At 41.8% G+C, this 25,974-nt stretch overlaps 1 protein-coding gene across 2 annotated transcripts in view; it reads right to left on the reverse strand.

Annotated features, from left to right (window-relative positions):
* LOC119660260 (Kv channel-interacting protein 1) overlaps positions 1–25,974 on the reverse strand; it is a 386,504-nt gene that overhangs the window by 109,553 nt on the left and 250,977 nt on the right. For both annotated transcript variants that reach the window (XM_038068719.1, XM_038068718.1), the window contains exon 5: positions 11,177–11,246. In XM_038068719.1, coding sequence (XP_037924647.1) covers positions 11,177–11,246 — 70 coding nt within the window. The remainder of the gene's footprint in view (positions 1–11,176; positions 11,247–25,974) is intronic.

A 25,974-nucleotide genomic window follows, 5' to 3' on the forward strand; every position in this document is an offset into this window, starting at 1 on the left:
AAGCGTCCTCTTTAACCTGGCCCTCGAGAAAGTGATCCGTGATGCTGAGGTAAATGCAAAAAGGTATGATCCTCTTTAAGTGCACCCAACTACTGGGCTATGCTGACGATATCGACATCATGGGAAGAACCACCCGAGACGTATAAACTGAGATCTTGGGCTGCACATCAATGAAGGCAAGACAAAGTATATGGTGGCAACGTCAGCACCAAAAACCAACAAACCAACAACATCAACCGCACTGGTCAAATGGGAAGAATAAAGATAGGAGAATACAACTTTGAGACCGTTGATAATTTCTCCTATCTAGGGTCGAAAATCACAACCGATAACAGCTGCGATGATGAAATCTGCGCACGGTTGTTGGCTGCCAACAGAGCTTATTTCAGTTTACAAAAACTGTTCCGCTCGAAACGTCTCATCATATGGCCAAAGCTCTTACTGTACAAGACAATGATCTTGCCAGTCCTCATGTATTCCTCGGAAACTTGGGTTCTTAGCAAGAAAAATTGCGAACTCTTTTTTGCGAAGGTTTTTGACCTCCTACATGAGGATGGACGATTCCGTAGCCTACACAATAACGAAATCTATGAGCGATACCATGACCGTCTGGTTGTGGATTAAATCCGGCTCAATAGGTTACGGTGGGTGGGTCACTTAATCCGTATGGATGAGGATGATCCCACCCGGAAAGTGTATAAGGGCAATATCTATGGTAGAAAAAGAAGACGAGGCAGACCCTGCCTAAGATGGAGCGATGGCGTAGGCCAGGACGCCAGACAGCTTTTAGGGATATCGAATTGGTGGACCTCGGCGCAAAACCGGGATGTCTGGAGTTCCTTATTAAGGCAGGCCTAGACCGGATACCGGTTGTTGCGCCATTGGTGTTGATGAACTATGTCCTATGTTATCACCTATACAGCTACCTTTTGTATTTCTGAAATGACTTTGAGGGGGGTTTTCAGGAAAATTTTAAAAATATGGTAATACACTATTATTAAATTTTATTTAAGCAAATATCGGAGCGGGATGTATTTGAGGCTTCGATTTTTTATAGATGCATGACTGTGATTTTTTTCAGATGTTTCGGTAGCATAGGTTCTGAGAACGAAACTTGTTTCACTTTTCGGGGTTCACATTTTTATTTTTTTCAGATGTTTCGGTAGCATAGGTTCTGAGAACGAAACTTGTTTCACTTTTCGGGGTTCACATTTTTATTTTTTTCAGATGTTTCGGTAGCATAGGTTCTGAGAACGAAACTTGTTTCACTTTTTGGGGTGCACATTTTCACACAAAACCTTAAAAAGCAACAGCGGAAGATATGTCCCTGGAGGCAGTCCTACACGGGAATGAAACAAATAATGAGGACCCATTCAACTTTGTAGCAGTTCGCGGGAATGGAACTAAGCAGCAGATTAGTGGTAAACATGTAAGTGCTCCACTGACATCCTCTTCCCAGTCCAATTGGAACCAGCCGGCTGTTCCGAAAAACAAACATGTGGGAAACCGGAAGCTTGACGCTTCAGGTATAAAATGCGATGTGTTTCCTTATGTGAGGAACGATGAGTGTATGACAGTTCCCTGTGTACATAATCAAAAATTCAATTGTCCTCTATTTTTGAAAGAGCCATTCACATAAATAATTTGATCTGGGAGGCACTGTATTGGTAATTGTTAGCCTCGTATGCTTCATACTAAGAGTTCAAAGTTATTAAATCCGGAGAAGTTCTCCTAAAATACAGGGTGCGACAGCATAACTTCCTTTTTTCAAAACTCAATAAAAACTATTGTATGCATCGGAAAATATTTATTTATTTTTTATAATGTAGGTACATGTCTAAAGTTTTTATTTACATTGTTTTGAAGATCAAATCTGTTAGGTGACGTCCCCCATTCTCCATACATTGCGTAAACCGATTTCTGGCGTTTGTCATGACTCTTGTTAGCATAGCAGGTGTTATGTTGGCAATTTCTTCTTGGATGTTGGTCTTCAAATCTTGTAGGGTTCTTGGACGGTTCACATAAACACGGGATTTCAAAAAATCAAATGCGTTTTAATGAGTGACTATCTAGGTATCTTCGCTCTACTTCATGAGACTCGGGTAGGACAATGGAGAATGAATATCATTGAATTGGCCCATTCAGGCATCTATCATTGGAATGCCTCACATAATGCTTTGTTGCGATTGAGGATGATGTCGTGACACTTTTTGGCGCAGGCTCGGCTGAACAAACTATATGTACCTTGGGAAAAGCGATGTGGCGAGGCAGTGGATGGATGACCGACCACAGGCTCTCTCTAACGATGGGGGGAGCTTAAGTAGTCACTCTGGCCAAATAGGGGATTTCCTTAGCTCTTTCTATGCAGGTTGACGGGATCATAGGGAAGTCCGAATTGGTGGTGAAATAGATGGGCATTATTATAAGCTTGAAAATAACTTCTTCCAGAAGACGTCCAATGGCGGTTCACCCGAATGTATGGGGAGTGCAATTATCATCAAATGTGGCTGTGCTTAGGGTATTTTCGGCCCTAATTAAACAGAATCGGATGGTTGATGATGACCTCACACAATCTTCGCCTGTAGAAGGTAGGAACGGTAGGGCCATCGGCTCTGCGCTATTAGGTCAAACGTTTCTGTACCCCTGGATATACATCATGGCGCAAATGGTTGTCGGGGTGACGTGTAATATGGACGCAGTGTGGTGTCGATTAGCGGAGATTCGTCTGAGCTCCACACCAGAGTGGCGTAATTCACCACGAAGCGAAACTCACTCACCTGAGTGGCTCGCCTACCTGTTGGTAGCGGATTGATGGCCGCAGGGTTGGCGAAGCAACCTAGGAGAGTTAGTCTGGGGTGACAGGGAAAAGAGAATCATGAATTTTATGATTTTGAATTTGGAAGAAAAAGATTTATTTTCAATTTTAACGATTGTTGTTTAATGTAAAAGGGATAGATAAGGGAAAGATAGCTACAGAAAACGGAGGGTAGTTGAGGCTCTTTGAACTATGAACTGTGAGCGCGTAAATTAAATAGATTTAGACCGTTGTAAGGTTTGAAATGGTACCTGGTTAGTGTCCTAGAGGCAACCCTCTTTAGGTCGAATCTCTTTTTCGGCGGGGTAAGGCAGCTCTCCGTTTAACCGGTAGTCTGTTTCGAGGCCCGGCATCTATATGTCATATATATTTCATCTTTCCATTTAGAAAGCCGGACTTTCAGAAGGTCTATTAACGTCCAATGGAGATCCATTCTGAGGTTATCTTTAATAATTCTTTTGCTTTTAATATTTTGGATTAGTTACCGTAGGGTCTTCTTTGGCATAATTGTGATTCTCGTTTTATGGAATCAATTCGAAGGAAGTTTACTCAGAAATGCATTCTAACAGAGTTCTTCCTTTTTCTTGCGGTAGCATTTTTACCAGAAAGAAGAACTTTAGATCGTCCATATTTATTGATTCTTTTGCAAAAGGTGTAAGTGGTCCCACTAAATAAGTATAATACTTCGCTTTTTTCGAAACTTTTAACTCTGAATTGCATTGACATGAAACCTGAAATGCTTCCCCGCAAATGCATTAATTGAGATATTTTATTTCTTTATCAAGACGCCACTTACACATGAGCATGTATTCAAAATCGTGTACACACTGTAGCCATCCAACTTTCTCAAAGCAAGTATAAAGTGAGTGCACTTTCTCATTCAATGACTTTAATGCAAAAGAAGAAGTGCTGCAAGCATGTAATCGCGTCGTGATCTGGTAGCTGAGAGCAACTCCTGCAATTTATGCACCTGAAATAACTTCTTAGAATGTTTTTGAAAAGTCTCTAAAGAAAAGGGAGAAGTGGAAGGCACTTATGCAACGAATGGTAGAAATATGTTGATTCCTTTAAATTATGGGCGAAATGGTACTCAATTTGGTTTTTTGCCTTACTGGAAAGTGGGTTTGATTGTGTAGATGGAAGGTGGGAGAGTGAGGATGGATTTTCTGTGTGATCTTTCAGGTTGATGGTCGTCTTACCTCCAGAAGGTTGGTTATACAGTTTTGGAATTTATGCAATGCTTGGAAAAGTGCTGATTAAATCCGGCTTTTTCTACCTTGCATGAATAACTCCGTTGACAAGGACCATGCAAGAGTTGTAATGAGAAATTACGTTACAATAAATTGACAGGTTTTTTACCAGACGGTTTGTGATAGACGGACTTATTGACGAATATCCACGTCACCCATTAAGCACCCCGCTGTTGTGCAAGCTACTTAGAAGAAGGGAGAGAAAATTTATCAGGTTTCCCATTAGGCGTGTCTCTTTATGCGAATAAGACCAGCGGATGCGATGAATATGCATATCCACAAAAGATTCGGCTATGAGTTGGAAAAAAGCAGGATATTCCCCGTAATGACAATAACCCACTTAGTGGAAGGCGTAAGGGCGGGGTCGAGTAGACGCCGCGAGAGTATACAGCCCAAGCGGCAAGTGGGACAGTCACTCAGGAAGCTCGGATGGCCTCCCCCAAAATAAGCAAGGGAGAAAGCTGGTGAAAGAATTAAGGAACAAATGAGCCTTTGAGGTACTAACAAATCTTCAAGACCAGTAATAGTCTTTACCGAAGAGAATTCAGTTTGCAACAATAAACACAAAAGGCAATAACATATCGATAATTCCTTCCTTTATCCGCAGTCAGAACATATAGGGCGGCCAATATAGACTCGGATCACTATTTTGTTGGCATGGTGCTTCGAGCTCGAATAACAACATCACCCAGAATCCCCTCTGACAATCAGGTGGGAGTTAACACTGAAGCCATCCACTAGACAGCCCTTCGCGACACCTACAAGGGGGAAATGGATGCCGCAATAACCGCAGTCAACAGAGGACTTGGAGATGAATCATCAACAAATGATCTTCCCAACGACCTGAAAAACGTTATTATTGATACGGCCAAACATACTTGGTCCCAGCCGCAAAAGAACGGCTGGTTTGACGATGAATGTAAGATAGCAACGGAACGGAAGAATGCCGCATACCGAGTAATGTTGCATTCTCAAAGAACGCGGGCACGCGCGGAGACTTATCACGAACTCCGTCGAGCGGAGAAGCGACTTCACAGACGGAAAAAGGAAGCCTGGGGGAACCAACAAGCCTGTGAATTAGAAAAGTACAGGGAGCAATCGCACCAGGCGCGGAAGTTTTGCCAACAAGTCAGCAGGATGAAGCCTACACCTCGATGCTCATCCTACCGAGACAAAGAGGGAAATCTGATTTCCGACAGAATGGGCATATTGAAGCGATGGGTTGAGTACTTTGATGAGCTATTGAACAACTGGAACATCGGTGAGTTGGAGGTCCCGCCAACTGAAGACGATGGACAAATACTGCCACCACCAAGTTTAGGAGAAACAGTCCGTGAAATTCATCGGCTAAAAAATCATAAGTCGCCAGGAGCCAATGGAATTACAGCCGAAGTGGTTAAACATGGAGGCGACCAATTACACCAAGTTGTTCATCAACTTGTGCTCAAGGTATGGGACAGCGAAACAATGCCTGACGATTGGCAAAAAGGCATTATCTGTCTCATACAAAAAAAGGGAAATATCACACAGTGCAGCAATTATACAGGTATCACGTTGCTGAGTACCATTTATAAGATATTCTCCACAATCGTGCTAGGTCGGATCGCTCCATACGCCCAGAACATCATTGGCCCATACCAAAGAGGCTTCACTTCAGGCAAATCAGCAACAGATCAGATTTTCTCTCTGCAGCAAGCGATAGAAAAACTGTCGGAATATGGACAACAGTTGCACCATCTATTCATCGACTTTAAAGCCGCCTATGATAGCATAGCCAGGGTAAAACTGTACACGGCCATGAGAGAATTCGGAATCCCGACGAAATTGATAAGACTGATTAGGCTGACCCTGACCAATCTGCGAGGCTAGATAAAAGCAACAGGATTACTCTCGAGACCATTCGACATCAACAACGGCCTACGACAAGGGGATGCCCTATCAAGCGTCCTCTTTAACCTGGCCCTCGAGAAAGTGATCCGTGATGCTGAGGTAAATGCAAAAAGGTATGATCCTCTTTAAGTGCACCCAACTACTGGGCTATGCTGACGATATCGACATCATGGGAAGAACCACCCGAGACGTATAAACTGAGATCTTGGGCTGCACATCAATGAAGGCAAGACAAAGTATATGGTGGCAACGTCAGCACCAAAAACCAACAAACCAACAACATCAACCGCACTGGTCAAATGGGAAGAATAAAGATAGGAGAATACAACTTTGAGACCGTTGATAATTTCTCCTATCTAGGGTCGAAAATCACAACCGATAACAGCTGCGATGATGAAATCTGCGCACGGTTGTTGGCTGCCAACAGAGCTTATTTCAGTTTACAAAAACTGTTCCGCTCGAAACGTCTCATCATATGGCCAAAGCTCTTACTGTACAAGACAATGATCTTGCCAGTCCTCATGTATTCCTCGGAAACTTGGGTTCTTAGCAAGAAAAATTGCGAACTCTTTTTTGCGAAGGTTTTTGACCTCCTACATGAGGATGGACGATTCCGTAGCCTACACAATAACGAAATCTATGAGCGATACCATGACCGTCTGGTTGTGGATTAAATCCGGCTCAATAGGTTACGGTGGGTGGGTCACTTAATCCGTATGGATGAGGATGATCCCACCCGGAAAGTGTATAAGGGCAATATCTATGGTAGAAAAAGAAGACGAGGCAGACCCTGCCTAAGATGGAGCGATGGCGTAGGCCAGGACGCCAGACAGCTTTTAGGGATATCGAATTGGTGGACCTCGGCGCAAAACCGGGATGTCTGGAGTTCCTTATTAAGGCAGGCCTAGACCGGATACCGGTTGTTGCGCCATTGGTGTTGATGAACTATGTCCTATGTTATCACCTATACAGCTACCTTTTGTATTTCTGAAATGACTTTGAGGGGGGTTTTCAGGAAAATTTTAAAAATATGGTAATACACTATTATTAAATTTTATTTAAGCAAATATCGGAGCGGGATGTATTTGAGGCTTCGATTTTTTATAGATGCATGACTGTGATTTTTTTCAGATGTTTCGGTAGCATAGGTTCTGAGAACGAAACTTGTTTCACTTTTCGGGGTTCACATTTTTATTTTTTTCAGATGTTTCGGTAGCATAGGTTCTGAGAACGAAACTTGTTTCACTTTTCGGGGTTCACATTTTTATTTTTTTCAGATGTTTCGGTAGCATAGGTTCTGAGAACGAAACTTGTTTCACTTTTTGGGGTGCACATTTTCACACAAAACCTTAAAAAGCAACAGCGGAAGATATGTCCCTGGAGGCAGTCCTACACGGGAATGAAACAAATAATGAGGACCCATTCAACTTTGTAGCAGTTCGCGGGAATGGAACTAAGCAGCAGATTAGTGGTAAACATGTAAGTGCTCCACTGACATCCTCTTCCCAGTCCAATTGGAACCAGCCGGCTGTTCCGAAAAACAAACATGTGGGAAACCGGAAGCTTGACGCTTCAGGTATAAAATGCGATGTGTTTCCTTATGTGAGGAACGATGAGTGTATGACAGTTCCCTGTGTACATAATCAAAAATTCAATTGTCCTCTATTTTTGAAAGAGCCATTCACATAAATAATTTGATCTGGGAGGCACTGTATTGGTAATTGTTAGCCTCGTATGCTTCATACTAAGAGTTCAAAGTTATTAAATCCGGAGAAGTTCTCCTAAAATACAGGGTGCGACAGCATAACTTCCTTTTTTCAAAACTCAATAAAAACTATTGTATGCATCGGAAAATATTTATTTATTTTTTATAATGTAGGTACATGTCTAAAGTTTTTATTTACATTGTTTTGAAGATCAAATCTGTTAGGTGACGTCCCCCATTCTCCATACATTGCGTAAACCGATTTCTGGCGTTTGTCATGACTCTTGTTAGCATAGCAGGTGTTATGTTGGCAATTTCTTCTTGGATGTTGGTCTTCAAATCTTGTAGGGTTCTTGGACGGTTCACATAAACACGGGATTTCAAAAAATCCCATAGAAAAAAATCACAAGGGGACAGATCGGGAGAGCGTGCCGGCCATTCCAAATCGCCTCTAATTGAGATAAGGCGCTCTGAAAAGTGTTCCCTCAAAACAGCCATCGATGCTCTTGAAGTGTGTGCTGTTGCACCGTCTTGTTGGAACCAAGTGTCCCCCAAATCCAAATTTTCTAGCCGTGGGAAAAAAAAAATTCTGTAGCATGTTTACATACCGGTCCGAATTCACTGTCACTGTAACTTCATTTTCCTCAAAAAACCAGGGACCAATAATTCCAGCTGAGGAAATTTCACACCACACTGTGACTTTGGGTGAATGCAAAGGCTTTTGATGCAATTCTCGAGGGTTGGTGTCAGCCCAGTAGCGCATGTTTTGTTTGTTAACCGACCCACACAAATGAAAATGGACTTCATCGCTAAAAAAAACAATAGCACCCTCGGGAACGACATCAAGAAGAAGCTCACACGCGTTCATCCGAGAATTGAAGTCACGTTCTGAAAGTTCCTGCACTATCGCCATCTTATAGGGATGAAAATGAAGATCATCACGAAGAATTCTTCTCACAGAACGATCGGATAGTCCAAGGGCAGATGCGTGTTTGCGCACAGAACGCCGTGGCGATCGCAACATTGACGCTCTCACTGCTTCAATGTTCTCAGGTGATCTAACGGGCCGAGGGACTCCAGTTCTTCCTTTTGTCGCACTTGCAGTTTGTCTGAATATAGTGACCCATGTAACAATTGATTTGCGGTCTGGGACGGGAGCCAACGGGGCTCGGCGATTCCGAAATGCACGCTGTGTTGAAAAGTAAACCTCAACGGCAAAGGCACGCTCCTCACTATTCGAACGCATGATGGCGACTGAACCGTGTCGGGACAAAAATTTACAGTATCCCCTCTTGAACGAGACCACTAGCGCTCCCCTATGACATCAACTAACTGTAGAACAAGTCGGGAAACCGGAAACTAGGCGTTTCAGGTATGAAAGGTTTTGTGTATTTCTTTTATAAAGAGATTTGAGTGTGCATTTGTCACGGGATGTAGTACGTGAAATATGCATATATTATCTGAAAATAGCCACTTTCAAGGGATATTGACATTCATAGTCTTGAATTTGCAGAGGAGCGGCAGTTTTGACCTAGTATAACTTGGTTAGTAATAGCGCGATTTTCACCAAATGGGCAAGATCATGCTCTATACTGTAGCCTATATTGCTGCAAAATTTTGTGATTCTAGGGTGAACTTAAGGGGGGTTTTCCTGTCAATTACTAAAAATTATAGTAATATACTATTATTAACTTTATTTGAACACGTATCGATATGGATGGTATTTCGGAACCTAGGACCCATATAGTGACAGCCCCTTGATTTTTTTCAGATTTTTCGGTTTGGTAGTTCCTGAGAATGGGTTCGTTAAAAAAATGACCACTTTCAACCCCCCGCTCTCCCCACCTTTTCAAGAAAAGTCAAAACGAAGACCGGCTTCGAAAAGTACTAACCGAGACCTTTAATTTGATATCCCACATGGCTATATTTGATGAAAAAAAAATTTTGTGTTTTGTGTTTTGTGTTTACACAAAACCTTAAAAAGGGTTCACCTAATAGCGGCAAAGGGCAATAGGGCTGGGGTGAAGTAGCAACTTTATACATAGGACTTCAATATTTCACTTGAAGAGGTTTCGTACCCATCATTTACTACACATTCCATGTGCGAAGGAGGAGGAGGCTAGAAAAATTCAGATGCTATTGGAACATACCATAGTATCTAAACTTTCCAAAGTTTTGGAAAATTCGGTGACTCTATGTTTTCATTTGAAAGGAACTATGCTGAAATAAAATGTTTGCACCTTTACGAATTAGACAGTTTGCCATCATAATTTCGTTGGCAGGGTCCTAGTAGGGTGAAGTCATCTTCAACGAGTGAATGGATATGAGGCTGACGCATTAGAGTATGTAGCTTGATTTTGAACCAAAAATTTCGTAGGCTTTGAATTTCACCTTCTTGTGGATATCTTTAAGTTGACATTTTCATTCGATGCTGCGAAACAATTCCACCTTCTTGTGGATATCTTTAAGTTGACATTTTCATTCGATGCTGCGAAACAATTCCACCTCACCCTCAGGGAAATAACTGGGATTTCAAATATGAGCATGGTATACCTCCATTCTCATATAAACGCCGTCTCTGGGGAGCCAGAGGTTTCCTTGCCAATTCCACCCTTAAGACCATTGTTATCATTCTAATACAAAAATGCAAGCACATAATGTAACAATTTTACTATCAAAAATAAAAGCCTCAGAAGCAGGCGAGCACGTCCAGTTTACTTCACATTCCTTACTGCCACAAATTTTATGTCATCAGATAAAACCGTTTTTTATGTTTATGTAAGGACGTACCCACAAACACACATAAATATATATATATATAAAAGTATATAAAATATAAAGATTGATTCTTTCACTTTTAAATTTATGGAAGGAAGTAGATTCCGGGACGTAACCCGGCAAAGGTGCCCGTCCGCATATATTTTATGAGAATGACGGCCGGTCCATTACCTTCAGATTTCCAATAAATATCAGTTGTCCAATGGACCTTTAATAGAGCAAGAGAAAGCGCTTAGGGGGAGGGAGGAGGTGATGAAACAAAAGGTTTTTCGGAACTATATAAAATTCATTTTGGGTCGACTTTTATGTTTCTGGTGTCTTCCTCAAGCCCCAGGCACATGCGATAATGGGTATGATAAAGCTAGTAGAAATTCAGGTTACGGTAGATGCTACGTTTATTTTGTATTCGTTTCACCTTTCAGGTGATTACAATACATCCATCGAGAGTATCCCCGGCCCGTCCTTATGTCAAAACCGTATTAATTTGTTCTGCTTTTTCCCTGAGCGGATATTATAAGGTCATAAGATGTATCCAAATGTGGATTGTTACAAAACGTATTGAGCTCCACAGAGAACTATAAATAAATAATTAGTTTCCAACGTGGGATGAACTCCAAGAAACATTCTACTCCATTTAGGACAATGTTTCTTGCAGGGCGTTCACCCTTACGAATTTCTTCCGTAACAATCAATATTATGTTAATAAAAAGGATCTTGGAAAAATTATGATGTACTTACTGCCGTGTGGAAAGAATTTTGCATAAATATCCTTAAAGCAGTCCTCGTGAACAACTCCCTCAGGACATTCCTGAAATAGAAAGAAATAAAGTTAAGTGAGAAGGATCGTGAATGTAATGGTTGGTGGAAGAATGTGTCTATGGGTATTGTATAAAAGTTTTGTGGTACTTAAGGGTAACAAGTAGAGTTTATTTCTATGAGTTTTTTCTAATATAGAGGATATACTTTTTGCTAGATTTTCCTAGGAAGAGAGATATGTTTTGTTCGTCGAGCTACTCTCTACTTCAGTTATAAAAAATTTATATGTTCAGCTGAGGGTGCAAAAAAAAACTACCGTGAACAATATTATCATACTACGACTAGCGACAGATGTAGTTGAGAGTTAACATAGGAATCTCTGGAAAATAAACATTGCGTAACACCGACCGGGTGATTGCATCTTTCAAAGTTACTTATCCACACGAAGTTGACGTCCTCGGCAACCTTTCTTTCTGGCCTGAAGGTGTACTCATCAAGCCATACAAGCGCCCCAATCCGCGGGTAAATTTCAGGGCAACCCGCTTCGCCGAGTTATATAACTGGATCCATGTTTACTGTCCGTCGGGTGTATCAGAACGTTAGGGGTTTAAGAACCAAGCGGGAGGCCTTCAATTTATCCGCGCTGGCTCAACAATACCATGCCATCTGTATCTCCGAAACCTGGCTGGACGATGCCATATTAAAATCCGAGCTCCCCGAAGGGTACTCCACTTTCCGTTGTGACAGGGAACGGGGTGTATCTCGTAAGTCAGACACTCGCTGCCGAACTCGTCTTCTCCTCCTCTGGCTTTCGTTAAGATTGTGTTGCTTTTTGTGTCTCCTCGCCCAACTTCTCCCGTTCATTGTATCTTGCTTATATGTCCCCTATGCTAGCCCTCCTCACCTGTATGAATGAGGAATCATTTGACAGTTTGTCAGAACTCCTTACCGTCAGATTCGCTTCCCTTCCTTTCTTAATTTGCGGAGATTTCAACCTCCCCATGCTCCACTGGCCTAATCATCCTAGCATTTCAATTCCTTCAAACAACCTCTCCCATTCTTCCCTCCAACTTTCTTTCTTTATGAACACTTGCTCTGCCTTGAATTTCAATATAACCAAAAACCCTTTGGGCCGTACTCTCGATCTCTTTCTTTTCAACCTCCCCGAGCGCCACCTCTCTTTATTTCCTTGCACATCTTCGTATGTCAAAACTGATGCTCACCACCCCGCGGTTGAATTTCAAGCGGAGCTCCCGCGTTCAAAACCCAACACCAAGCGTAAATCCACTAAGTTCAACTTCCGCAAAGCCAATTTTGACGGTCTGAACTCAGCTAGCGTCTTTCAACTGGGTACATATATTAAGCAACTCATCGTGTGATCAAGCTCTAAACACCTTTTACAATATCCTGTCAGATCTCCTCTCCTGTTATGTCCCTTCTTCCTCTCCCTGCCTACGTTCGTACCTAACTTGGTTCACAACGGAAATTCTTATTAAGATTCGTGTGAAACATACACTGCGGAAGAAGTTTCGCGCTTCTAAGAATGACGCCGACCCTGCTCACTTTAAGGCTATATGCTCTACTGTGAAGTCAATGGTCAGAAAAGCGCGTGAAAGGTGCTTATTAAGCGTCGAAGTCGCTCTTGCCCGTAGTAACTTAAAACCCTTAAAACCCCCCACGCTCGCAATTTTCGTAATCCAACTCAATCTCTCTCTTCTTCTATCAGCTTCGCCGACTCCACTGCCAACGCCCCACAACAATCCTGCGACCTTCTCTGCATCTACCTCTCTTCAGTGTTTTCTCCCTCGAGCCCTCCACTCTCTACACTTCTCATAACTGAAGACTCCTCCGAATCTCTAGCCATTCCTCTCCTTACGCCTTCCTTGGTTGTGTTCCTCATTGGTAATCTTGACCCCAAAATCGGACCTGGCCCCGATGGGCTTCCTAATCTCTTCCTCCCTAATTGTAGAAAACACATTGCCCTCTCCCTGAGTATAATCTACAACAAAAGTCTTATTATCAGTATTCTCAAGAGTGGAGACTCTTCCCTTACTGTGAACTACCGCCCCATTTCTCCTCTCTTCTCTTGCTCCAAAATCCTGGAAAGATACGTCAACGACTGGTTGACCGCGCACTTCCGTCACCTCATTGTCAAAGAGCAGCATGGTTTCGTGAAACATAGATCAACGATTTCAAACCTTCTGGTCATTACCAACTTTGTTGCTGAATGCTTGAATTCATGACAGGAGGTACATGCTTTTTATACCGATTTCTCCAAAGCCTTTGATACCCTTGACCATAGCATTCTCCTCCATAAACTTTCATTACTAGACTTCCTCCCTCAGTCATCTCGTGGCTTTCCTCCTATCCCTCATACCGTTCCTACAAAGTTTCTTTTCATGGTTACTCATCTCGTTCCTTCTCTCCTTCCTCTGGTGTTCCCCAAGGCTTTATATTATAGTTGGCCCCCTACTCTTCCTGTTTTTAAGGTTTTGTGTGAAACAAAACCTTATTAGAATCGATTCGATGTCTGTCTGTCCGTCTGTCTGTCTGTCTGTCTGTCTGTCTGTCTGTCTGTCTGTCTGTCACACCCGATTTATTCGGAAACGGCTGAACCGATTGTCACGAAAATTGGTAGGAGTATGTAATCTGCCGTTCCCTTTACATGCAGCAACTGACGCCATTTTGTGTTAAGTTTAAGGGGGGGCTCCCCATACATGTGAAAGGAGGGTGCAAAATTTTTTTTCATAAAATGTGGCCATATGGGGTATCAAATGAAAGGTCTCAATTAGTACTTTTCGAAACTGGTTCAATATTTGATACTTGGTGAAACATAGGGGAGTGAGGGCTCAAAATATGACCCCCGAAAAGTGTAACAGGTCTCGTTCTCAGAACCTATCCAACCGAAAAATCTGAAAAAAATCTCAATAGTGCATCTCTACGAAATCTAGGCATCAAAATATATCCGGTTCCGATATCTGCACAAATAAAGTTAATAATAGTATATTTCCACATTTTAGAAATTTACCCGGCAACCCCCCTTATATTCATCCCAGAAGTACAAAATTTGGCGTGCGTATAATAAAGAACATAGTGCACAAGCTAGTCAAGTTTGAAGAAAATCCAACTATTATTGACAAAGTTGTAGGGGGTAAAACTTTACCAATTTTTGTGAATTTCGGGCACTCTTCATGCATGACTGCATGACGTCATCATCACATATCAATTCGTCAATACCACAACCAAATGAGTTCTTATGAATGGGGTCCCAAAGAATTATTTTGTTTTAGTTTTTTAGTCATTTGTATATGAATATCAACTGTGTATGTAGGTATATAGTATATGCGTACTAATGAACTTTGTGGGTAGTTCCTATTCAGATAGATATAAGAAGTAAATCGGAAATATGGGTACGATCAATTTATATACGTGCATATATGTGTACGGTATTCGGAAATAGGCAGTTTGTTTGTTTAGGGTGAGCGTAATATCTATGCCTGTAATATGTACGTATGTCTCGTAGTTTGGAAAAATATGAAGCAATATGTTGGGTTTGTAGTTATATACGGATAGAAAAATGTGCGTTGAAATTTCTTACATACGATGAACACAAAACCTTTATACCCGAAGCGCGAGCTTCCGGTATTCCGACTTGTTTATCAATGACCTCACCTCCATTCTTACCTGCCCGCATTTGCTTTACGCAGACGACCTTAAATTGTTTGTCTCTGTTTCGTCTCCGTTGGACTGTGCTCTCTTACAGTCCAACCTTGATAATTTAATCCGTTGGTGTTCGGTCAACAAGCTAACACTGAATGCCAACAAATGCCACTGGATGCGCTATTCCATTAAACCCTCCCCAACATCATTTTCCTATTCTCTCAGTGGGCAACCCCTTTGACTACTGACCTCCTTCAAAGACCTGGGTGTAATATTCGACGACAAACTTCCCTCCTTAACACTCTTCAATTCCCTTGAAACATTCTTGAATATTGCTGGGTAGTCTGGTCCCCCTTCCACATCCGTGACTGCCGCGCTCTTGAATTTATACAACGCGAATTCACCTGGACCCTCTTTTACAAAAAGAGCCTTCCACGGGTTTATCATCCATCACGACTCCGCATCCTCAATCTCCCCTTCCTACAACAACGCCGTATCATCCTTAATATGTGTACTCTTTTCAAACTCTGCAATTGTCTGATGGACTGCTCCGCCAGCTCGGATATTACTTTCCGTATCGCCTCGTCTCATAACATACGTAGTGCGGGCATTTTTGATGTATCCTACGCGGAGCTCGAGATTTACTTCCACTCTCCGATCCCGAGGCTATGCCGGTCCTACAATGCCCTACAGCTTGGGTCCTTTGACTCTATTTCCCTCTCTCTGGCTTTAAGCGTAAAATAAGCCATTCACTTGCTCCTCCCTGTGAGGAAAACATATAAAAAGGAATTTGATTTCTGGGTATTGTCCTCATTAAATAAATAAATAAATAAATTTTCTTGGAATAAATGGTCTCAAAGGAAGGAAAGCCAATCAGCGAGCAGCTCATAGGATTCTTTAAAGGAGGTTCATAGCTTGATTGGCAAGAGTACAAGCATCACTCAACGAGATTCTCCAAGTCAAAATCGAAGGAAATTCATCAATCAACTAGAGTTGAGGATCCACCGCAGCTTTTGTAGTTTTGGATGGAACTTACTAATGTCAACCGCTGGTGGGGTACCTAGCGATCAAACACTTTCGTCAAATTGTTGAAGCAAGAGGGTTCACCATCTTTACGGACCACAAGCCAGAAACTTTCGTCTTCCATGAAAAGAGTGAGCGGTTACCAAGTCAATTTTTGTCACCTAGATTATATCGGGGAATTCACCATAAATATCCAGTACGTTATCTGGTAGGAATATTGATTACGTAAAACTTCCAGTGACCCAGTGTGTTGACGAAGAGGCTAAAATCCTAATGCTGCACATTAAAATCAAAACAGCTATTGCGTATGAGGCCTTTACTTATATTGTCCAGCTTTATATTACTCGCTCACCCCGGAGAACTGTTATCAACAACGTACACCATTAGCTCCACCCCTGAGCAAACGACAAAATTAAATTGACATGCTTGATAACACAGAGATATGTCAAAACTGATCAAATCAAATGAATTTTCCGTGTGGCTGGAATAATTGACAACCATCAAAAATATAATAACTCGCCATGAAACTGTGTTGATCGGGACATTTGCACCATCCTCATCTAGATGCGAGGGTTTACTGGTATTGGGTCACCTTGCTACGCACATTGGTCGAGGATAGCACTACTCTCCGATAATGATTTCATCAGAGCCGCCAGACCGTTCCCCGACGTATGGATTTCCAGATTGGGTATACCACTCCAGACAGTTTGAATCGAGGTTGATTCAATTAATCCTCCTGAAAATCGGTCAAGTTTGCGTTTAACAGCCAGACCCAACAAAATTCGGAAGGCTGGTTGATTTCTAGGTGGCTACTAGGCAAGACTTCAGTAATTTCGTAGGTGGGCGTGCCTATCTTAGCATGCCTAACAGAAATCTAGCGCCAGAATATTATGGTCTTAACTGATAGTTAAGTGACTATCAAAATATAATACTTAGGTCCCATCAGGTGACCCTTAAACGGGTATGGGAAGGCATCAATAACGTAAATACTCTGCGCTCCAGACCACGTCGGGAAGGAAGCAGAACCACTATTAAATGGACTTTCTGTGGAATTGAGAACGGGTACGCGGTAATGATAATGAGGAAGGAAGGAGAAAAACGGTTGGGGTTGGGCGAACTTACCAGAAAAGGATAATCCAGGGTCCTCTTAGGGAAATATGAACCTAAGGGCCCGCGGGATTTTTTAAATTTGGTTGCAGATCTACGGCGCATTGAGCAAAGTGGTTATATAATGCGGATGGGCTCAGAATTCGAAACTAGCATGTAGAGAAGTGAAAAATGAGACTTGTGGGGCAATAATTTGGAACTTTAGTATCAGTGATTACAAGCAGATTGGAAATATTAATATTATTATGTTGTCCGTGTATCATTAGTATAAAATTGTTCATTGTATTCCAACGTTCAACATCATCATCATCAACGGCGCAACAACCGGTATCCGGTCTAGGCCTGCCTTAATAAGGAACTTCAGACATCCCGATTTTGTGCCGAGGTCCACCAATTCGATATCCCTAAAAGCTGTTTGGCGTCCTGACCTACGCCATCGCTCCATCTCAGGCAGGGTCTGCCTCGTCTTCTTTTTCTTCCATAGATATTGCCCTTATAGACTTTCCGGGCTGGTTCATCCTCATCCGTACGGATTAAGTGACCCGCCCACCGTAACCTATTGAACCGGATTTTATCCACAACCGGACGGTCATGGTATCGCTCATAGATTTCGTCATTGTGTAGGCTACGGAATCATCCATCCTCATGTAGGGGGCCAAAAATTCTTCGGAGGATTCTTCTCTCGAACGCGGCCAAGAGTTCGCAATTTTTCTTGCTAAGAACCCAAGTTTCCGAGGAATACATGAGGACTGGCAAGATCATAGTCTTGTACAGTAAGAGCTTTGACCTTATGGTGAGACGTTTCGAGCGGAACAGTCTTTGTAAGCTGAAATGGGCTCTGTTGGCTGACAACAACCGTGCGCGGATTTCATCATCGTAGTTGTTATCGGTTGTGATTTTCGACCCTAGATAGGAGAAATTGTTAACGGTCTTAAAGTTGTATTCTCCTATCCTTATTCTTCTTCGTGTTTGACCAGTGCGGTTTGATATTGTTGGTTAATTCGTCTTCGGTGCTGACGTTGCCACCATATATTTCGTCTTGCCTTCATTGATGTGCAGCCCAAGATCTCGCTCCGCCTGCTCGATCTGGATGAAGGCAGTTCGTACGTCTCGGGTGTTTCTTCCCATGATGTCGATATCGTCAGCATAGGCCAGTAGTTGGGTGGACTTGAAGAGGATCGTACCTCTTGCATTTACCTCAGCATCACGGATCACTTTCTCGAGGGACAGGTTAAAGAGGACGCATGATAGCGCATCTCCTTGTCGTAGACCGTTGTTGATGTCGAATGGTCTTGAGAGTGATCCTGCTGCTTTTATCTGGCCTCGCACATTGGTCAGGGACAGCCTAGTCAGTCTTATTAATTTCGTCGGGATACCGAATTCTATCATGGCCGTGTACCCTGGCTATGCTATCATAGATGGCTTTAAAGTCGATGAACATTCCATTCCAACGTTACAAGAGCGAATAAAAACATACATACATATATAAGCTGCACATGGGTGAGGAGAGGTAAAGCTATTCAATCAAGACTTCGATTTAAATTTAATAATATTTTATTTTATAAATATTTAACAAGTCTGACGACATGAGCCAGTGCCAGCTAAATGTATTAAAAGTAATTAAAAATACAACCCAAAATCTGTCCCAGATAGCAGATTATATAATATCTTCAGTAATGTCTCAGTTTATATATGGCTACAGCAATTTCATCATTAACAACAGCGCAACAACCGGTATCCAGTCTAGGTCTGCCTTGGTAAGGTGCTCCAGACATCCTGCTTTTACGTCTGGAGCATTCCTTCTTATTTTTCCAAAAAGCCTATCGCTACTTCTTCTGCACATACGGAACCATGTAAATTAATTTGTTTTCATTTACGACTCCTACTTTTTTCATTGTATCAAGAAGACTGTATACCGGGGATTCAATTTCCAGCGCATTGTACGAAATTTTATATTAGAGAAAAATGATTGCGCTTCTTTGACAGCGAGGGTAATTGCGGAATAAAATTCCGCGCATAAGATCTGGTGTTAGTGCCGTGTATGTGGTGCAGGGCATTGGATGTACTGCCAGCATCGCACAGTTGGTTATAGCTTGTCACATAGGATGGGGGGATGCCACTACGTGTTCAAAATTGCTGCGTTTGAAGACAAGTTTAGCGGGATTCTGGTTTCAGCTATTTGAACTGATTTTATCAACTTTCATATAGTCAATTAGAAACCCTGAATCTGGAATTTGTTTTATTCTTTTCACTCACTTAACAAACAATCTGAAATTTTTCACGCGCGAGTTGGACATGCTGGTAAATCTGCATGAGTATCTGAGCACAATGCCAGCTTTTAGATGCTAAATATGTTTATGACCTCAGGCATCGAATAGAAATCATGCAAGATTTTGTGCTTTCATCGGTGATACTATTTTAATTCTTGTATATATCCACGACGCAATCGAGGTCACTAGACCCCAATTTTCTTGTTCACATGCAAATTTCGTTTTGTTCACAGCAGCTTATGTGCAAAGAAGCAAACATAATAGTTTGCATAATCTAATTCATGGTAATCCCCTCTCCTCGTTGCATAGTATCTAGAGAACAAATGACACTTCATGATTAAAAAATATGTCATATGTGGGCTTTAGCATTTTTCTCTTCCACCTCCGTAATCCTTCTCAAAGATTTATTCATAAGAAGAATAAAATTTCGTATAATAACGCCATCAAGGCTACTAAGCATAATTTAATAAGACTATGCCAAGTGTCTGAAGCATGTGGATGAATTCCTTAAACAAAAGTCTCCACTTTCGCTGCATGCTCTATCGTCCAGGAAAATTGCAATATTTGCGCAAAGATAACTGTGTGTACTTTGATAAATATACTTATCTCCTAGGGAAACACTTGACTCAGATAAAGTTGATCAAAATGGGTGGGTAATGGAGGGTTACAGTATAGCGATTGCACCTTGCCATTATTATGTGCATAAGATGATAAGTTCCAAGTACGCTTGAGAAACTTCCGAAGACGACGTAGCAAAACTCCCGTTATGAATTTCCATTGAATACAAGGGCAAAGAAAAGTGTCCAGTTTGAGAGTTTTCCAATAAGATGCAGTTGTTTAGTCTATGAGGATAGTGGACCGACCCCCTTGGGTCTTCTAGCCTCAAGTAAAATTCTTACTTGACATGCAGTTTATTGAGATATTTAATGGATATTTCTGTAAGGCATGGTATTTGAAATTTGTAGTGGTTAGAAGGACGCGAAGTAATAATTTAATAGAAATTGTTCATATATTGTATAACCGAGAGTTCTTGAAGTAGATTTCAATCAACGTATTAAACTTCGTATGAGTAAAATTTGCAGATTTTGTATTGATTTCCATAATTTCTGAAAGGAAATTTCATGGATGGATCACGTCGACTCGCACCTCCCATTGGTAGCCATTAGACTTACCATTAGACAACCGTCGTATGGTGTTCCTGCGGGCACTCTAATACAGAGACCGCTGAACCTGGTAAAAGGTATAAATTGCACCCACCCATATGCAATGGAACAAAACAATAGAGTATACACTCCAGGTGGCAGACCAGTTGTACTGTAGCTTCTCAGAAGCTCGGTCCTACGGATTCTGGGGAGGACCTTTTATTGCATTGGATTGAACTCCAGACATCCCGGTTTTGCGCCGAGGTCCACCAATTCGATATCCCTAAAAGCTGTTTGGTGCCCTAGCCTGAGCCATCGCTCCATCTGCCTTGTCTTCTTTTTTACCATTATAGATTTTCCGGGCAGGATCATCCTCATCCATACGGATTAAGTGACCCGCCCACCGTAACCTGGTGAGCCGAATTTTATCCACATTATGTAGGCTACTGAATTGTCCATCCTCATGTAGGGGGCCAAAAAATCTTCGGAGGGTTCTTCTCTCAAACGCGGCCAAGAGTTCGTAATTTGCCTTGCTAAGAACCTAAGTCTCCGAGGAATACATGAGGACTGGCAAGATCATTGTCTTATACAGTAAGAGCTTTGACCCTATGATGAGACGTTTCGGAACAGTTTTTATAAACTGAAATAAGTTCTGTTGGCTGCCAACAACCGTGCGTGGATTTCATCGTCATAGCTGTTATCGACCCTAGATAGGAGGAATTATCAACGGTTTCGAAATTGTAGTCTCCTATCTCTATTCATCCCGTTTGACCAGTGCGGTTTGATGTTGTTGGTTAGTTCGTCTTTGGTGCTGACGTTGCCATCATGTATTTTATCTTGCCTTCATTGCTGTGCAGTCTAAGATCTCGTGCCGCCTGTTCGATCTGGATGAAGGCACTTTGTACGTCTCGAGTCGTTCTTCCCATGATGTCGATATCGTCAACATAAGCCGGTAGTTTTACCTTGGCTATGCTATCATAGGTGGCTTTAAAATCAATGAGAAGAGGTGGAACTGATGTCCATATTCCAACAGTTTTTTCATCGCTTGCCGCAGAGAGATCTGATCTTTGCCTGGAGTGAAGCCTCTTTGATATGGGCCAATGGCGATCTGGGTATCTGGGGCTATCCGACCTAGCAAGATACCGGAGAATATCTTATAGATGGTACTCAGAAGCGTGATACCTTAATAATTGCTGCACTGTGTGATATCTCCCTTTTTATGTATGAGACAGATAATGCCTCGTGGCCAATTGTCAGGCATTGATTCGCTGTCCCATACCTTGAGCACAAATTGATGAACCAATTGGTGTAATTGGACGCCTGCATATTGAAACAATTGGGCTGTAATTCCATTGGCTCCTGGCGACTTGTGATTTTTAAGCCGATGAACTACACGGACAGTTTCTTCTATACTTGATAGTGACAGTATTTGTCCGTTATCTTCAGTTGGCGGGACCTCCAACTCACTGATGTTCTGGTTGTTCCGTAGTCCATCAAAGTACCTAACCCATCGCTCCAATATGCCCACTCTGTCGGAAATCAGATTTCCCTCTTTGTCTCGGCAGGATGAACATCATTCATATTATATTTTATACTAGTGCCAACTTTTATAACTCTGGGATAAACTTCTTCTTTTTCTTCAGCCTTTGTCTCTTTCAACTCATCGTGATCGGTTTCGCCATTTGGCTCTATCGAATGTCTGATCTGGGTGCAATATCGAGGCTTTCAAATCCCCATCCAGCGTATTAAGCCACCGTTGTTTAGGCCTGCCTTTTGGTCGTTTACCATCGACTTCAATGTTCAGACCAATTTTGGCAAGTGAATTCTCGTTTGCACGAATTGCGTGACCATACCATCGAAGACCCCTCTCTCGCAACTTTTCCACGATCGGTGCAACCCCATAACGATCGCGGATATCCACATTTCGGATGTGATCTAAACGTGTGACGGCACTAGTCGTAAGCAACATCTTCTTCTCCATTACCGCAAGACGCCATTCATTGTCATTTATAGTCCGCCAACATTCAGGACCACAGAGAGCGACAGGACGGACGACATTGCGGTAAATTTTAGATTTGAGACGTTCGCTGATACGTCGATCACAAAGAACACCAGTTGTGGAACGCCACTTCATCCAGGTTGCGTTAAGGCGTGAAGCAATTTCATAACGCAGTTCTCTATTGGCTGATAGCGTTGAACCGAGGTATTTATATCGCTTAGTTCTGGGCAGATTACTGCCGCTGATTGTGCAGTGATTGTGACTGTTTCATGGGGATCGGTCGTCAAAAATTCAGTTTTGTTAAATTCAATCTCAGACCGTGTTGCATGAAAACATCATCTGCATAAAGCAGTGGGTAGGGCGCTAGACGTTGGATATCCCGTGTGGCGGTGTCCATAACAAGAATAAAGAGGAGTGGTGATAGGGCGCTTCCTTGATGAACACCAACAGAGACACGAAGTAGTTTTGATACACTCGCAGTACTTTGAACTTTACTTTTCGGATCGTGGTAGAGCTATTGAACCCGGCGCACGAGTTCTTCTGGCAATCAGATGGTGTTCTTCCATCCTGAGTAACCCGGTTAAAGAATTCACTGAGCCACAGTGTTGGGTCTCAGGTCTTAGCTTTCCAGAGCTCATATGCGATGTCGTCAGTTATCTGGGAAAAATTTAAGGGGGGTATTACTCAATTTTCGCAAAAAATATGGTAATATACTATTATTAACTTAATAGATATCGATATGGAGCGTATTTTGAGGCTTGGACACCATATAGAGGTAGCTTCATGCATTTTTCAGATTTTTCGGTTGGGTTGTTTCTGGGAATGGGTCCTTCAAAGAAATCATCAATTTCCACCCCTCTCACTGCCCGCCTTTCTAACAAATCTCAAATCTAAGACCGGCTTCGAAAAGTGGCTTTCATTTGATACCCCACATGACAATATTTGTTGAAAAAAAATTGTACACCTCCCTTTTACATGTAAGGGGACCCCCCTAAATTTCAGCCTAGAAGGATATCACTCATTGCATGTCTGGGCGTTCATAGTTCCCACCTTCTCGCCTTCGTGTCAATCGTTATAGCCGTTTCTGAGAAAAGTGTGTGTGACAGACAGACAGACAGACATTGAATCGATTTTGTTTGTAAAAAAAGCCTTAAAAAAGGTAATGATAATTTCTGAACTGTTAGACAATTTCTATACTACCCTTGAAGACATTCAATTGAATTTTAAGAGTTTGACAGAGGTTAAAAGATAAAATAAAAATTAATTAAAAATTAAAATTTTTTGAATTATTACTTTAAAATAAGTCAATGTCGGGATTGGAAGAAGGGAATTGACAGAAGGGAGTTGAGTAGGAGAAAAAGGCAACACGTTGCATACAAGGAAATGTCTTGTCAGCTTGCCACAGGACAAAGGGAACGAAATGATGCAGACACCAGAACGATCACCTGTTGTACAATTTTCTTCTTTATGTTAACCCGAGTTGATCTCGAGACTGAATATCTAAGTCTGCACCTTCAAAAAGATGTTGACTGCCTTCGAAAATTCATTTAAGCCTTGATATTTGAACATAGACTTTGAAGCGTGTTAGAGTATGATTTCGGGATTAAAACTGCATTCTAGGAGGGAATGTGCCATTTCGCTTGTACGTGAATACAACTTTAGAATATTATCCCGATCTTCGTAGATTCAGCTTATACCTCGGGCTCTCTTGATTAAATTTAATTGCAAATGAATTGTAGCTTTTGAGATGCCACTCGATCTAATAAGAAGGGTAGTTGTATTTTCTTGGCTCTTTGTGCGTCTTACCTGGTACATTTTGCGGTAATTGCTTATCTGCATAGATTAAGAAATATTAAGCGCTTTGCTCGGTCAACGAGCAGTGAGTGCAACCATCCCAGATTGAATATGCTGAGGAGAATAGGCACTTCATTTACCATAGAGGAAAGCTGAGGGTAATGAATATTAGATGAACTCATTAACAAAGCCATCAAACCATAATTTCTGAAGGAGCGGACGCATTTCATTAGGAGTTAATGAATCCTTGTTTGAGAGAAAGTTTTTTCAAATAATCTTTAAGAGAAGTAAACCTTTAAGTCTGGAATAGTTATTTTGAAGCCCGTACAGAAATAGTTGAAGATTATCGATTATTTACTAATAGCAGCCTCCCTTCAATTGTGAGGGATACAGGCAACTCGACCTTCCTTCCGTTAGAGTGAAGGTTACTGAAAATAGGATTAAAGCGCTAACTAAATTTTCGAGAATTGATTCCAGGACGTAGTGCACGGTTGCGGCTTCTGGTGTTTCAAACTGTTTACCATATCACTCACTTAAATAGATTGAGTTCAGCGCCGCGTTGGTAATGAATGCATTTGTAGTACTATCGTTAAATTGCTGCACTATATGCAGTACGATGTTTTGTTGCGTATTTATTTTGCTTGGGCAGTAAATGTGGCAGGATATATTGCTAATTTAGTGAATTTAGAAAACCAAGATTTGCGTTTAGCGGCTGGCGAATTACATATATTAGAGCAGTACAAAAGAATGGAGGTGAATAATGGGGAATGAAATGTGGATGTATCACTTCATTTTTAGGATCGCGGTGGTGCTTTGGTTGTGTGTTGTATTTACTGCCAATTTTCAACTGGAATTCGTTGGTCTAAACAACCATTTACTCAACTCTATTTATGAAAAAGTTGCTAATAAAAGTCTGCGTCATTTAAGATACCATATCCGAGGATGATAGTTAAGGGGAAAATTCGAGATTTCATGAGGAAGAAGCAGCCATCGCAGAAGAGGAAAAGACTATCCTTAAAGGCTTCTAACTTGAAGTGTTCCTGATGCTATAGGTTTTCGCGGAGGAGTCTTTTCAAATGTTTTTGAAAGATTACATCGCTTATGTTGAAATTAAAGCGAGAGGGAAGTGTGTATTGCACTTGATGCGGACCATTTCTAGCCGTTTTTGGCTAGTTTGCAATTCTGAGTTTTGTTGCGGCTGCAGACACTGTTTTTGGAAGCGTAACTCCAAATCTTCCTCTGGGAAAGGACAAATGTTCTAGCAAAACTGTTCTTGCTAAAATTGTGGGGGCATCCTTCCTATGCCAACTGTACAAGGATTACAGGTGAAGCCTAAAAAATAAGTACGCGACAAATGCTAAACACACATACATACAATAACAGCAGTAAACCCCGTACCTATCATCTTTCGACACTGTCCAATGCCACCAATCAGCAACCTTCAGCACCTTCAACCAACACCCCTCAGCATTAGTCAATAGTATATACGTAAATCAACATTATCAATTAGGAGCTCTCAACAATTCTACACCCTGTGAGTTGGAGCTTAAGAATACACTGAAAGTGTTCCCTGCTTGTCGTATGAGGCGACTAAAAGGGATAGAAATTTGTGGACTAGCAACCTGAAAATTTTGAGACATTATTACTACAGAATTGTCAACAACGCCTAGGGTAGGGACTGACCTCACGGCTATGACTTTTGGCTACCGAAAACGGATTATGATTGGTGGAATGAACGCACGCTCCTCGATGACGCTACCGCGGAACCTTAGAATGCTCGATTTC

Source organism: Hermetia illucens, chromosome 6 (genome assembly GCF_905115235.1).
Source record: "Hermetia illucens chromosome 6, iHerIll2.2.curated.20191125, whole genome shotgun sequence".
Taxonomy (NCBI): Eukaryota; Metazoa; Arthropoda; class Insecta; order Diptera; family Stratiomyidae; genus Hermetia; species Hermetia illucens.